General features: G+C 37.2%; 1 protein-coding gene across 3 annotated transcripts in view; it reads left to right on the top strand.

Moving 5' to 3' along the window:
- Positions 1–3,797: 3,797 nt before the first annotated feature.
- The window catches only part of PHTF2 (putative homeodomain transcription factor 2), a 55,395-nt gene continuing 45,077 nt past the window's right edge, over positions 3,798–14,115 (top strand). For all 3 annotated transcript variants that reach the window (XM_035896875.1, XM_035896874.1, XM_009641373.2), the window contains exon 1: positions 3,798–3,878. In XM_035896875.1, coding sequence (XP_035752768.1) covers positions 3,834–3,878 — 45 coding nt within the window. In that variant the 5' untranslated portion in view covers positions 3,798–3,833. The remainder of the gene's footprint in view (positions 3,879–14,115) is intronic.

Raw genomic sequence — 14,115 nt, 5'->3', positions numbered from 1 at the left:
TGAATTCTTAATAACTGATAGTTGCCCTTAGAAAAACTGCTACTATTATCAGAAACAAATAGGTCAGAAACAATTACACATGTTGACACAGTCGTGGCTGCCAGCTTTAACTGATTTGATGTGACTTACACGATGATATTATCAACAGTGGAAAAATTGCTGTGTTCCTTTGCTCAGTCGCACCACAAGTCAGTGTCCTGATACTTCTGAAATTTGTTAAGAACTGTCTAAACTCTCCCAGAGACATTTCTTTGTATCCTGCTGTAATTTTATCTGAAGTTGTATAAAGAGTATTGGAGTCACACTGTTAGAAATCTTAAATATAGTTCCTTTTGGGTATTTGATTTCTCTCTTTTCAATAAAGCTTTGTGAAATGCGAAAATGTATGGCATTACGTTTCTTAGAAATCCTCAGGAGCTGGTATAAAATCAATCTTACTTGTTGAAGGGTTTGTACTTCAGTGTATACGATGCGTATCCAAACTTACTAAATACAGTGTCTTTAAAGTAATGCACTGCGTAAAATACAAGTACATCCATAGGCGAGTTGGGGAAGACTGAATAAATGGGTGTCAGTGCCAAACTGTGTCTTTTGGAGGGTCACCTTTTCTTTCTGAGAAGTGTCTTGGAAGATGGTGGTGTTGATAGCGCCTTTGTAGAGGGACTGTTTGTCGTTTTCATATAAACAGATGGTATGATCAGGTAATCTAATCTCTGCTTTTAAAAAAAAAAAAAACAACTGAAATTTTTGGTGGTGAGCAATGTATAATAAAGTGTCATGAGTTATTCTAATGCTTAGGCATTTCATAAAGACACTGGTACTTCAGTCTGTTGCACAGTTTCAGTTTCCATCCCATCTGTTGGACATTGTATTTTTCTTTGCCTTTCTTATCTGTGCAAATGTTGTAAACAAATGTCTTCTCTTTCTCTTTCTCTTTGTTTTAAAGACAAAGATCATCTTTAATCTTTCACTATAAAAACTGCCTACAGATTAATAATTCTTGTTTTCTTTTAATGAAGAAGTATAAGGTGCAGTGTTGTTGTTGATATTGACTGTTATGATAAGTGTGGTATTTTTACCAGAAATATACACCTTAATCATGTTTCTTTATTGAGAGAGATCGATCTTGGAAGAATGCTTCATGCGTATTTTGATGTTTGGGGGCTAAACTACCACTTGTCCTCCTTGCCACTGGTGAGGCCATGCCTGAGGTTCTGGACTCCCCAGTACAAGAGAGACACGGACATAGCGGAGAGAGTCCAGGGAAGGGCCACGGAGATGGTGAAGGGACTGGAGCATCCCTCCTGTGAGGGAAGGCTGAGGGAGCTGCGAGAAGAGGAGGCTTTTAGGGGGATCTTAGCAATTGTCATGGTTTAACCCGGCTGGCAACTCAGCACCACGCAGCTGCTCGCTCACTCCCCCCTCCCTCAGTGGGATGGGGGAGAGAATCGGGAAGAAAAAAAAAGGGTAGAGCCGAGGGCTGAGATAAAGACAGTTTAATAAGAGAAAATAATAATAATAGTAATAATGAGAATGATAACAGAATATACAGAATATACAAAACGAATGATGCACAATGCAGTTGCTCACCACCCACCGACCGATGCCCAGCCCGTCCTGAGCCGTGATCAGTCCCCGAGCAGCGATCACTCTCCCCGCAACTCACCCGACCGCCTGAGCCCCCCCGAGCATGACGTTATATGGTCTGGAATAGCTCTTTGGTCAGTTTGGGTTAGCTGTGCTAGCTGTGCTGTACTCCCAGCTTGTTATGCACCTGGGCAAGCAGGAGAAGCTCAAAAAGTCCTTGAGTAGTCTGAGCACTACTTGGCAACAGCTGAAAACATCAGTGTGTTATCAACATTCTTCTGGTACTAAATCCAAAACACAGCACTATGCTAGCTACTGTGAAGAAAATTAACTCTATCCCAGCCGAAACCAGGACAGCAATGAATATGAATACCTGAAGGGAGGGTGCAAAGGGGACAGACCCAGGCTCTTTCCAGTGGTGCCCAGGGACAGGACCAGAGGCAACAGGCACAAAGTGAAACTCAGGACGTTCCCTCTGAACATCAGTAAACACTTTTGCACTGTAAGGGTGACCAAGCACTGGCACAGGTTGCCCAGAGAGGCTGTGGATTCTCTCTCCTTTGGAATATTCAAAAGCCATCTTGGCATGATGCTGGGCAGCCTGCTCCAGGTGGTTCTGCTTGAGCAGGGGCTTGGACCAGATGACCTCCAGAGGTCCATGCCAACCTCAACCATTCCGTGAAACCATTTGTGAAGTTTTTTTTAAGAGGTCTTCTTGTGTTGATTTTTACCAGTTATGCTTGATCCTCAAATCGTTCAGGTAGTACGTTTGGGAAACTTGTTTAATATTTTGAAGTTACTTATAATTTTTCAAAGCCTTTTGCATAATTTGTTAGAAATTTGTAGCTTTAGCTTTACAAAATATAATAGGAATTCCCTTGCGTGTTAAATACTTGGTGCAGTTATATAAAAATAGTGTTCTTAAACTTTTTGTAAATGTAGGAAGGATGCTGAATATTAGGTGGACCTGAAAACTTAAGCTTTTACCAGCTAATGTTAGAAGGTCACATGTAGTATAGTGTGCCCCATTGAATTTTAACTGGGCTCGAGTATGGTGTATTTATTTACATACATATATTTTTAAAGGGAATCAGTGGGATGAAAAATTATTAAAGACAAAAATATTCAGATTTTTTGGCAAATATTTTAACAGGTTTTTTTATTCCTTCTTTCTTCCACTGGCTGCTTCCTGCCTTAACAGTTTGAAATGTAGGTACTAAACTAATTTAACTGTTAGTAATTTGCTAATATCTGAAGTAATCTATATATGAAATATTTGAGTTTGGATTTAATGGTAATACATTCATATCTGAAAGAACTTGCATATTATAATAAAATATCTGGAAAGGATTCTGTAGTTCTCACCTAAAGTTTCCTTTGATTTTACAGAATGTCCAGTACGAGAGAATATATGCAAGTTTGTAGACAGACAATGATTATAAATCTGAAGGCTTTTTATGTTTATTTTCTTTATTCTTTTTTTTTTTTTCTGAGCTAACTCTGGCTGACTGATTACATGAAAGAAAAATTTTTAAATTAATTTTCAAGGTAGGAATGTTTTATGTAGGCTGAAAGTTTTTGGTTTTTTTTTTTTTTTCCCCATTGAAACTAATGACAGTGACATCAAATATTACCTAATACTGCTGCTATTTTCTACCATTAAAACAAGCACATCACTCTTCCTTGTTTTTCTTCTTTTGACTTAGTTTTAGTCTACTGTTTTCATGAGTGTATTAATTTTATTAGTAGAGTTCTAGCACTGATTTTTTTTTCTCCAAAAATATAGTCTGTATGACATTTTCTTGCATTTTATAACATAGTTATTCCTGTAATTCAGAATACTCAGAATATTCAGATATACTGTGCTGTGGTAATAACTATAGGCTACTTAATTTATCAGAAAAAAAGCCCACTGCATGTAATGTAACTCTTGGGAGGCTCTTGTGAGACAATAACAGATCGTCTCTGCATCACCCGTGTTTTACTGGGAAGGATGGACAAAACTGAGGCTTCTGATGTCCTGTAGCAGGACATCGGTAGTTTTTTGTTTACTTAGTAGGAGTTTGGGTTTTCTCCTCTGACACAGGAATGAGGCAAGGTGTAAAGTGAATACAGCTGTTCAGCACTTTGCAGGTAACGGGAGTGTTTCTACATTCCCTATGTTGGCCTTCGTAGGGAAGGTGGAAGTAAAGTTCTGTCTTTTTCTGTTAACAGCCTAAAATGACTGTGTGAATTCAGTGGAATAAATGGCGTCCAAAGTAACTGATGCTATAGTTTGGTACCAGAAGAAGGTAAGCTTTCTATTTGTTTTTATGGTGGCTTTAAAAAAAAAAAAAAAAAAAGTTGCCTTACTGTGTTTTATGTGTAAAGTATAATAAATTTCAAATACTGCTGCTTTACTGGTTAGCATTGTATGAGAGTGAGTAGCTTGAAACTTTTATTCCAGAAGTAAATAAGTATTTAGTGACTGTATCTAATGAAGTGGTATAGCTTTTGGTCTGTGTTGAAAACTCCTCACTCCCTTGGCTACTTGTGTTATGGAAAAAAAGGAAAGAAAAATGTCTGTTCTCAGTAGAATGTTAATTAATATATGGGAGAATGTTGTTTCTATAGCACATAAATGAATCCTTGTATTTAAATAGAAAGTAAGAATTGAAACTTATTTTCTGTCAGTAACAAGGAACTGTCTAATCCATACCTGAAAGAGTTAGGCTAGGGCTTTTTAGAAGTTAATTAGAAAAAAAAAAATTGTAGGGGAGAGGAAAAAGATCTCTTTTGGAGATACATAGTTAGTGTTGCCTGATACTGCATCTTTTGATTCATGTTTGCACGTTGACATGTTGATGTCTCTTTCTATTTTATTATTTTGACAATTTCAAGTCATCGTAGCCTGTTGACATTAGTATGCCAGTTGGCTTATTCAGTTAAATTGCTTTTAAAAAGCTGAAAAATTTGCTGATTTTTGAGATGTGCTTCTTTCCTAAGATATAAATAAGGTGTGATGATTAATTTTTTTTTTCTTGGCTCTCCATGATTTAGTAAGCGTCTAGGAGTTATTGTTTTCCTTGGGCCTATGGCTGTCTTTTTGAGAGGATGCATCTTGTACTTAGGAGAATGATGGCAATGGTCTTCAAAACAGAAATTCTGGTTAACTTCTAGCTAAGCAACAGTTAATTTCTAGAAATAAGACAATACTGGTATGCTTTGCTGAGATCTTTACTACTGTGAATTAAACATACAGTTGGAAAAGCAGAAAAATTAATTTTGCTGACTTAATTTATGCTGAACATTCAATTATGTATTAAAAAATTGAAAATAATTCAGAGTTTAATGAGGAATTTTTGTTTGGTTTTGTACTGTGTACTCTCTCCTGTCCCTTATTCAAGCTTTACAAAAAGTATTTTTGTAAAAGTATCGGTGGAATTGCACTCTGTTTTGAACTGTTTCTTCATTGCAGGTCTAATCCCATTTTTTAAAGATTTGGAGGATGTCTTGTAGAAGACTTAGTGTAACAAAATTCAGTGTAGGATCTTATGGAAGGGGAAAGTGATGCTGATTTTACCCACTTCCATGCATTCTCTCATAAATTTTATTCACTCAACGCTGTCATACTGATAATACTTAAAAGCACCGAGCTGTTTGCATATTTGATCTGGCCAGGACCTCTTGTGCAGTGCAAGAGATGCTGGCTACCAGATCCTCATCGAGTCTCTGAGGGTTTTTCACTGGTGATGATGAACTACTCTTTGGACAGATCTTTTATGGTATTCAGCTTTACCTATAAATGGTCCTTTGATGCAAGAAAGAGTCCGAAGTCTCCCTAAATCTTAAGTGAAGTTCATGCTTGTTATCTGTTTGTTTTTTTTTTTCTTCTTAAAAATACATGTCTGCTTTCCTGTTGGTCATACAGGAAAAGGAATGCCATATGTGATATGCTCCCAACTTTCCATCCTCCTGATGTTTGGAAGGCAGGATCTTCTGCTGCTGAGTCACTGTGCTGTGATCTTACAGAGGGCAGGCTGCCTGGTCCTGATGTAAACAACCCATTCCTCAATTTTACTTTTCCCAGGACACTGCTCCTAACAGAATTACTCATTATCACTACAGGTCATTCTTTTAACCCTTGTTCTGTCATTTATTTTCTAGTGATTTCACACGTTTCAATTTATTTCATTCATAGCAACAACAATATTTGTGCTACAAGTCTCTGTAGGCTTTTACAGTGGTCTGCTTGGCCAGAAATTGCATGCTGCCTTTATGGCAAGGAGTTGTGATGAGGTGACTTCTGTTACTTCATGAAAGACGGGACTATCTTCAGGAGGAATAAGATCTTGCATAAACCAGATGTCAGTGTTTTCCATAGTGTGAATAAAGTTTAATTGCAGACCCCACACTGGGTCTGCCAAATGAGCAGGCTTTGCTTCTTTCCGTATGAGGAAGTGGAGTCTTATTTTGGGACAAATGGCTGCACTGCAGAAATGTTGCATCTCATGCAAATGTGCATGCTAATTAGATTGTTGTTTTGTAGGTCCCATTTACTGAAGTTTCTCCTGGATCAGGCTCATAACCCTAAGGGGTTTTTAACTTTGTAGTGCATTGTGTGATCCTTTCCTGGGAGCATCTAGGCTCTTTCACCCATGCTCTTGATTTTATCTATCTGTTTATGTATTTATTTATTTAATCTACATCTCTTACATGCCACAGTAATTTTTTCCTCATGGGTTTATTGTTTGCACCAAAGATTTCAAATTGGGGAACAGGAAGAGCTATGCTAGTGGTTAGTAGGTACCAGACATTTTTTTTTCTGTCCTTTGTGATACATTTCTATTATGAGATTGCTTATCATGGCAAAATACTGAACTCTGTACTGGTGGTTGCTTTCGGTTTTAAATTTTTATTTCAGAGTTGTCAAAGTTTCCCTGCTTACCTTGCTTTTTAGATCTGCTTATTCCTCACAACAGTAGAATCATAGAATCGTTTAGGTTGGAAAAGACCGTTAAGATCATAAAGTCAACCGTTAACCTAGCACTGCCAAGTCCACCACTAAACCATGTCCCTAAGCACCTCATCTGCCCGGCTTTTAAATACCTCCAGGGATGGGGACTCAACCACTTCCTTCCCTGGGCAGCCCGTAACTGAAATTGTAAGTGGTGAAGGATCAAAACTCAGCACATTCTGGCAGTAAAACATTGTTTCTGGGGCAAGAGAGAACCAGGGTTGCAGTCAGTATTGATCAAACTGATATGACTTGCCTATATGATAAAATGAGGAAAATAAAATGTTATTTTGGGGAGGTGTTTTCAGAATAATGAATTGGTGTATGAATGCCCTAAAAAAGAACCTGAAGAACTTCTGTTCTTTATAGTCATACATAAAGAAGAAAAACATATTTGAGTAGGTGGAGGCTACATAAGAAATATTGTACAGATAACTTGCTCCTTGTGTTTCTTTGTTTTAAATTTTAATGTATTTTTTGAGGCATTTTTTTGATGTATGTGTGTTTCTCTCTCCTGAGTGTCAGAGGTCTATTGGTTTCTCAAAAGTAAGGCATTTTTATAGTCTTCAATGGAAAGAGTTAAGCAATTGAGCTCTTCCAACCCTACTTTAGACAAGTTTTCCAAACACCAAGTTTACATGACTCATAGTGTTATCTGCAATTGAGCTCCTCACACGAGGATGATTTAGTAATGCGCTTAATCGTTTAAAAGGTCAGACCTTTTATTATGTAAACTTGTTTTCTGTTGTTGCAATAGATTTACTCTGCCTTTAGTGCATCGGAGCTCTTGATTACTGTCTTGTAAAGATACAGTAATCAATTCTTAGTTATTTTAAGTTGGACTGTAAGATTTCAGATAGCGTATTATACCAGCTTGTTATTTGGATACAAGATTGCATGGACGTAGCTTTACTGCTTCCAGTGATAGCTCGCATTTCCCAGCTGGTGCGAATACTTTCGCAAGGCATGAAATCTGAACAGATCAATCCTGCTAGGTACACGTTGGCTCTGCAGAAAGCAAAATAAATTAAACCTCTGCTGTGTTCCTGGATGCGCTGAGGAGGGCAATCCCGGGATATTTGTGTGTCAGACAGGGTTTGTTGAGCTTGTTTTCAACACTTTTGCTGCACTGGTTCTTGCAATAAAAGGGTGTGGCGAGGTGTCTGCATTGCTCTCTGGAATGGTTCCTTACTTACGTCCCAGACAGCTACTGAGCTAATATTCGCATATATGCACTTTGTTAGTTAATATCCTTAGGATTATGTGTATTTACCAGAATACTGAACTTGCTTCAGATTTGTAATTGATTAATTTTATGGAGAAAACCATCAGAATGTTTCCTTTGAAAAAATCTGACACACCACTCCCCCCACCCCCCCCAATTATTTGAAACAATTTCAGAACCTGATGGTGTACCTTTCTGATACCGATACTTTATGCATACTTGAAGTATTGCGTCAGTAACAGTAACTGATGTTAAAAATAATAAAATTGGTAATAATCTAAAATATTGCATGCAACTTAAGCTTTTTGCATTAATTTCTTACAATACTTTCAAGTTTTCCAGATAATAGTAGACATGCAATTTTTGGTCTGGTTTCCAGTTTGGAGACTATATGCCTTGCTGCTAAAATGGGGAACTTTATACAAATTTGTTGATAATGCTGCAGAAGAGATTTATGTTGTTCCTTCTCTTGGGGGTGTTTGCAGGGGAAAGCAGAATGGAGTTTAATGAATTGAACCGAATCCTGCACCTCATTGTATATCAGTTAACTTTGCCAATGCAGCTCTCCACTGTTTTGGGTGTCCCTTCGGTACGGCTGTTAAAGGGCACAATAAAACAAATGACATGTTTTCTCTCTCATGGCTTTAAAGGGCAAAATTAGAGTTCTAATTGCACTGCTTTAAGATCTGTAATATTCAGTGTTTTACAGCTCATTAGTCCAAGATTATACTTGCCAAGTTAATAAAGGAGGAAATTAAAAGAAAAATTATGTCATTCCCTGAAACCACCTGATTTCCCTGACACTGAATTCACGTGATGCATTCATGACCCTAGCACCAAAGCCAGTTTTTGCCAAGTGGTCGGGCTGTATGGCTGTCTTACCTAAAACTTTGGATGCTGAAACTGCATCAGTTCAGAAAGGCCTGCCTTCAAGTGCCAAAACTTGACAAGTGTTGGAGCTGGCTATTTGTGAAAGCACTGGCAAAAAAAAAAAGTATATTTAGAGGAGTTTTCTTCCACATAGTGCTGGGATTCAGTACTCAAGTTGTCATCTGACCAAATAGTGGGGATTGCCTTCAGCACCTTGTTTTGGTGAGATAAAACTCAAGTTTCTGAATCTTGTGCAAAATTTCACCCGAAAATTGGCGTTCTGGCTGAACGAAGCAGGCTTGCATTTTACCTGGATGTTGGCTCCTGTGCCTGCTTTGCTACAGTTCCTGTAGACTTTCATGCACTTACCTGGTGAATTTGGTCGGGGGACTAATCCAGTTAAAACTAACACTGTGAATCTATAAGGAGCTGAACCTGTCTAATGGAGTGGGTGGGGGTGGGGGTGAGAGCGAAGAGCTGAAATCCCTCTGGCTTGAGGGGGATTCTCTAAGTCTTGAATAGTTTCATTATGCCTCGTGAAACTATAACCTACCATTTTCCTTTCTCTTCCTGAGTGATCTGATTGATCTTTCAGCCACCCAGATGAATGTGCTGGTACAAGGAAGTTTTGCCATGGGAAGTAGAAATGATCAGGGCGTAAGGGCAGTGCTGTTTTAAAATCCTAGTTACAATGCCAGTAAAATTGCTGGATTTTCATTGGTCTTCAGGGAATTATGCTGAATAACGAGGCTGCCAGAGTGGTTTTCTTTTCCCGTTACATCTTGAGGCTGCTTTGTTTTGTGCAAGTACATAGTTATCTTAAAAAAAAAAAAAAAAAAAAAAAAAAAAAAAAGTGTTGCTGAGGTCTTAAATCCTTAACACTTGGAGAGCAACTGGGCTGTGTTAGCGGTAGTGTAGCCAGCAGGTCAGGGGAAGGGGTTATTCCCCTCCATTCAGCTCATGTGAGACAGCATCTAAGGTGCTGTGTCCAGCTGTGGGCTGTCTGGTACAAGAAAGGCATTGGCATTCCTTGGCAAGCCCAGTGGAGGGCCACCAGGATTGTTATGGGGCTGAAGCATGGGATGTACAAAGAGTCTGAGAGATCTTGGTTGGCTCAGTCTTAAGAAGAGAGGGCAAAGGGGACAGCTTACTGCTATCACAACTCTGCCTCGGAGGCCGCGCTGAGGATGGAGCCAGGCTCTTCTCGGAGGTGAACAGGGGTTGCATGAGAGGCAATAAACACAAGTTGAAATGTGGGAAATTCTGACCAGGTATAACGATAAAAATATTTAACATGAGGTTTGCCAGACATTGAGACAGGCATTTTTATTTACCAAGCTCTGTATCTACTGGATAAGTCCTTGAGGACCCTCCTGTAACTGGGCCTGCTTTGCAGAGGAGGTTGTGTTAGATGACCCCCAGAGGTTCCAACCTGTGTGATTCTGTGATGACTTTAGTTTGAAATTTGAAGATGAGTAAACGTTATCGAAAAGGGATTGTGCTTAACTGCGATTAATGACAGAGATGGAATCTCATTCAGTTTGTGCTTGTTTTTAGGTTTTGCTCTGTAGTCCACTTAAGCCAAAGAAATGGTACCTGAAGCTGCCCCTAGTGTCCAGTTCATGTCAGTAGGAAATGGCTTAGAGCAAGTGTTGGTTATTGCTATATTCTCGTTTAGTTCAACCTGCAAACTGTTTCTAACTATTCTTATGTATATAGTTTTCCTCTATGTTTAATTGTGCGATGAAAAAAGATGTTTCGTGGTTTTAGTAGATATGCTAAAAACTGTGAACCATTACTCAGGGCAATAAGCTCTGACTGGTGTTATCAATCATTAATCTGTAAAGAATGATACAGAAAAACTATTAACACATAGTTGATAAATGTTTAATTATATATTATTGTACTCTGAAAGGGATGGTTTGAAGTAAACTTTGGTAAAATTACTGTTCAGTGAAATGGCTGTAAGGCCAGTGCTGTTGCAGTTATTGCCAGAATTTAAGCAGGTCATTAGTTGGCAATTCAAACAGTTGCGTATAAATAGCTCTCAAAGTTTTGAATTGCTTCATTTTACTCTAAATAGTTGGTTTCAGCTCTCCCTCTGGGGCTGAACAGGGAGAAGGGAGGGGAATCTCAGAATCTTTTAGTAATCAGAAGTAACAATTCAGCAGTCATAAATCCAAAGCTCTGTACTTTAGGATATACAGCTTTAATCCCTTCACTGTCCTCCATTTGACTAGAAGTTACTAAACGGTGGACAGTGCACACTATTACATAGTGACTTTTATCTGTGGTTTCTTAGCTAAGTTTGTCTTAGCTTAGCTTGTTTGGTCTGCATATCCACCATAAACAGAACTGAAAACACCCCACCACCCTTGAAAATGAAAAACATCCTGATAAAAAAAATCATCCTAACAGTAGAAATCTACTCCAACAGAGATCATTATACTGCTGAGCTACTAGATTATTGCCTTTGTCTGCAATGGGGATCAGTTCAGGTAAGGAATAAAATGGGGTTTAAAATAGCTTCAAATAATCCTGTTCCGAGTTTTGAGAGACTGAAAAATTATTTGTCTAATATCTGGAACTGTGTACTTAAATATAAACTAAATATGAAGCACTTAAAAAAGATATTTTAAAAATGAATAATATTACATGTATAGAAATGATTTCTGTATTGATATATTAATATTAAAATTGATATATAAAACATAGTTTTTTGAATACTGTTGGACTGTAAAAGTTAATAAAGAATATTAGCTAATATTTTAACACTAAATATTTTAGTAAGGTGTTAAACTCTTAATTTCCTTGGTAGACAGTCCAAGGAAGCAACTTTGTTTTTTATTTACCAAGCTGTGTATCTTGTATCTTTTGGATTTGTAATACTATTGTGATGTTGCTTGTAAAAGTGTTCAGAGGTTTAAAGAGCAAAGCTTAGCATGCAGTTTTCATTATTGATAAACATTAAAGTTTTAAGATCCAGCAGGAAATACTATGTATTCTTAGGATTATAATCTTTGCTAGTCTGCTTGGCCATAAATTATAAATGTCTCCTGAAATATTGATTGTTTCCATTAGAATCAGAAGGCCTTGTGAGTATTGGGCTACAGGTTGATACCATCACTACATTAGCTTAAAGCGAATATCAGTGTCATTCACAAAGCTCAAATTCAATCTTGATGCACATATGGCTTGTTACAAGAAAGACACTGGGAAGAAATATTACGCAGTGCAGAAACCCTTCACACTGGGCTTTGTTTGAAGTAAAAATTAGCTGTGTTTTCAGTAGCTTAACTTTTTGCTTAGGCTAATTACTGTTAATGTTATAAAACTAAACTGTACAGGTGCCAAACATTTTAGATCTATAAAGAAATGTGATCAAATGTTTTCTGAGGTATTTGGTTGGGAAGAAATAAGTGCAGTTATTTCAGGTAATTTCAAGAGGTGCACATATGTCTTAAAACCAGAAAATGTTATGTGGAGTCTGCACTTAAAGAGGATCTCAAATTTATTTAATCTATCAGTAAAGAGCTAGCTTTGTCAGGTGAGTTCAGTTTAGTTTTGTCAAATGTGTAATTGTATAGCTTAATATCCCATGCCAAGTCACATACAAGTTAGTAATTTTTTTTTGACAATTAATTACTTGTGAGGAAAGGTGTTTTTTTTCTTGAAAACCTATTTGAAAGTTTATTATGCTTAGTTAATTTAAGATGCTAACCCCCCACTTTTCCATTGTGAAAGAAGACTGGCAGATTTTCTGTCTTTGCACGTAATTGCCTGAAAATATTAATACTGAAAATTTTAATAGCTGCTTGAAGAATAATTGTTAATTCTGCAAATACATAAAGGAACAGAATTCATTTCATCTTCTTTACTTGGTGTTTGTTGAGGCACGGTGTCTTGAGAACGGAACTGGTTTGGATGGGCTGGATAGAATCCTGGCATTGAGGGAGCCTGGGATACATGATTTAAACTAAAGGTGTATAAAAGAACATCTAGTTTATCAAGGTCTGCTACAGGTAGGTTATAGCACAATTTTTTATATCTGTAACTTATAGCTGACAAGTTTCCTACAACAGAGTTGTGTTGCCTGTTCATGCTTGGTGATGAAAGTTATATTTAAAAATTTTAAGGTAGGCTTGTTATCTAACTTAACAAATGATTTAAAAAAGGTCAAGGGAGATTTTTTTGTTAATTTGTTTTCTGCCAAATCTTAATAAACAAATAAATGCTATAGAATACAAATTTCAGATACTTTTCATTTAGATATTTTATAAATTAAATTAGAATAAAAGTTGTGATAAATCAGATTGAAATTGGGATATTGTGTTGTACAGTTTGCTTAAAAAAAAGTCTATTGCCAGTTGTAGACTGGATGATGGATTGAAAATATCAGTGACAAGCTATTATACAGTCTCGTGCTAAGTCTTGAACAGGTTTTAGAAGCAGTACTTACTGTTGTATGCGTAAAAATTGGACAATTTTTGGACCTTTGTGTTTTGTACTTTAAATTTTCTTCAAAGGATACTGCAGAGCTTGCAGCTCTAACAGTGACACTCCAGGTAGAGCTGGTGGGTTCAGGGGTATATATTTGACTTGATTGGCATCTTCATGTTTGCACGGGAAGCTTTAACACCTGCAAAGGAGCCCTGGGGACAATTGCGTGTTGAGGGAAAGCTTGCTTTGATCAAGTTTTGTATATATTTAAATTCTTCAGGTTGGAAGCATGAGTGATCTTATCTCTAGAAGGTTATGCCTTCATTTTATTTGCCTTTAGAGCTTAATTTCTTTGGCATTGCTAGATACTGGGCTTCTTTTCAGTGTCCTGCAGGTGTGTACAATTTTAAAGAATTGCATGAATAGCCAAGAGCTAGAGCCTACATGCAAACATTTGACAACTTACTATTTAGATTTAAGATGAAACATAATTTAGATGCAAATACTTGTAAATCAAAACTCTTTGAAGATGGAATTGACTGGTGCTGTCAATAATTTAAAACTGGGAAGGTCTTGCTAGTATTAACTTACATTCCTGAATTCATTCAGGAATTACATTCTTGAATTTAATTCATACAGGTATCTAGCATCTCTGCTAATCATTATATGTTATTATTTAGCTTGTTGTCAATGAAAAACACTTTTCAATGAATTCTGCAAGGTATGTTTCACAAACTGTAAATGTGTTTTCCTGACAAAAGGTAGAGAAGAAAAAAATTTAATGCCTGTGTGTTTTACTTGTCGTGTTTCAGTAGCACTAGTTCTACCTATTTTTGTTTAATGTGGGAAAGGAAGTGTGCCAATATACTACTTTATAATGATGCCTTTGTTTTCATGTGTTTCCTTCTGATACACTTGCAAGAGAAGTACAGAGGGATGCTTATGCAGATAGAGAGAAGGGAAATTGAGTATCAGGTCTAAATTTGATGTGCTGAGC

Source organism: Egretta garzetta, unplaced genomic scaffold (genome assembly GCF_000687185.1).
Source record: "Egretta garzetta isolate BGI_Z169 unplaced genomic scaffold, ASM68718v1 scaffold156, whole genome shotgun sequence".
Lineage (NCBI taxonomy): Eukaryota > Metazoa > Chordata > Aves > Pelecaniformes > Ardeidae > Egretta > Egretta garzetta.
The sequence above is the reverse complement of the archived record's forward strand: the minus strand, read 5'-3'. Positions and strand labels throughout refer to the sequence as shown.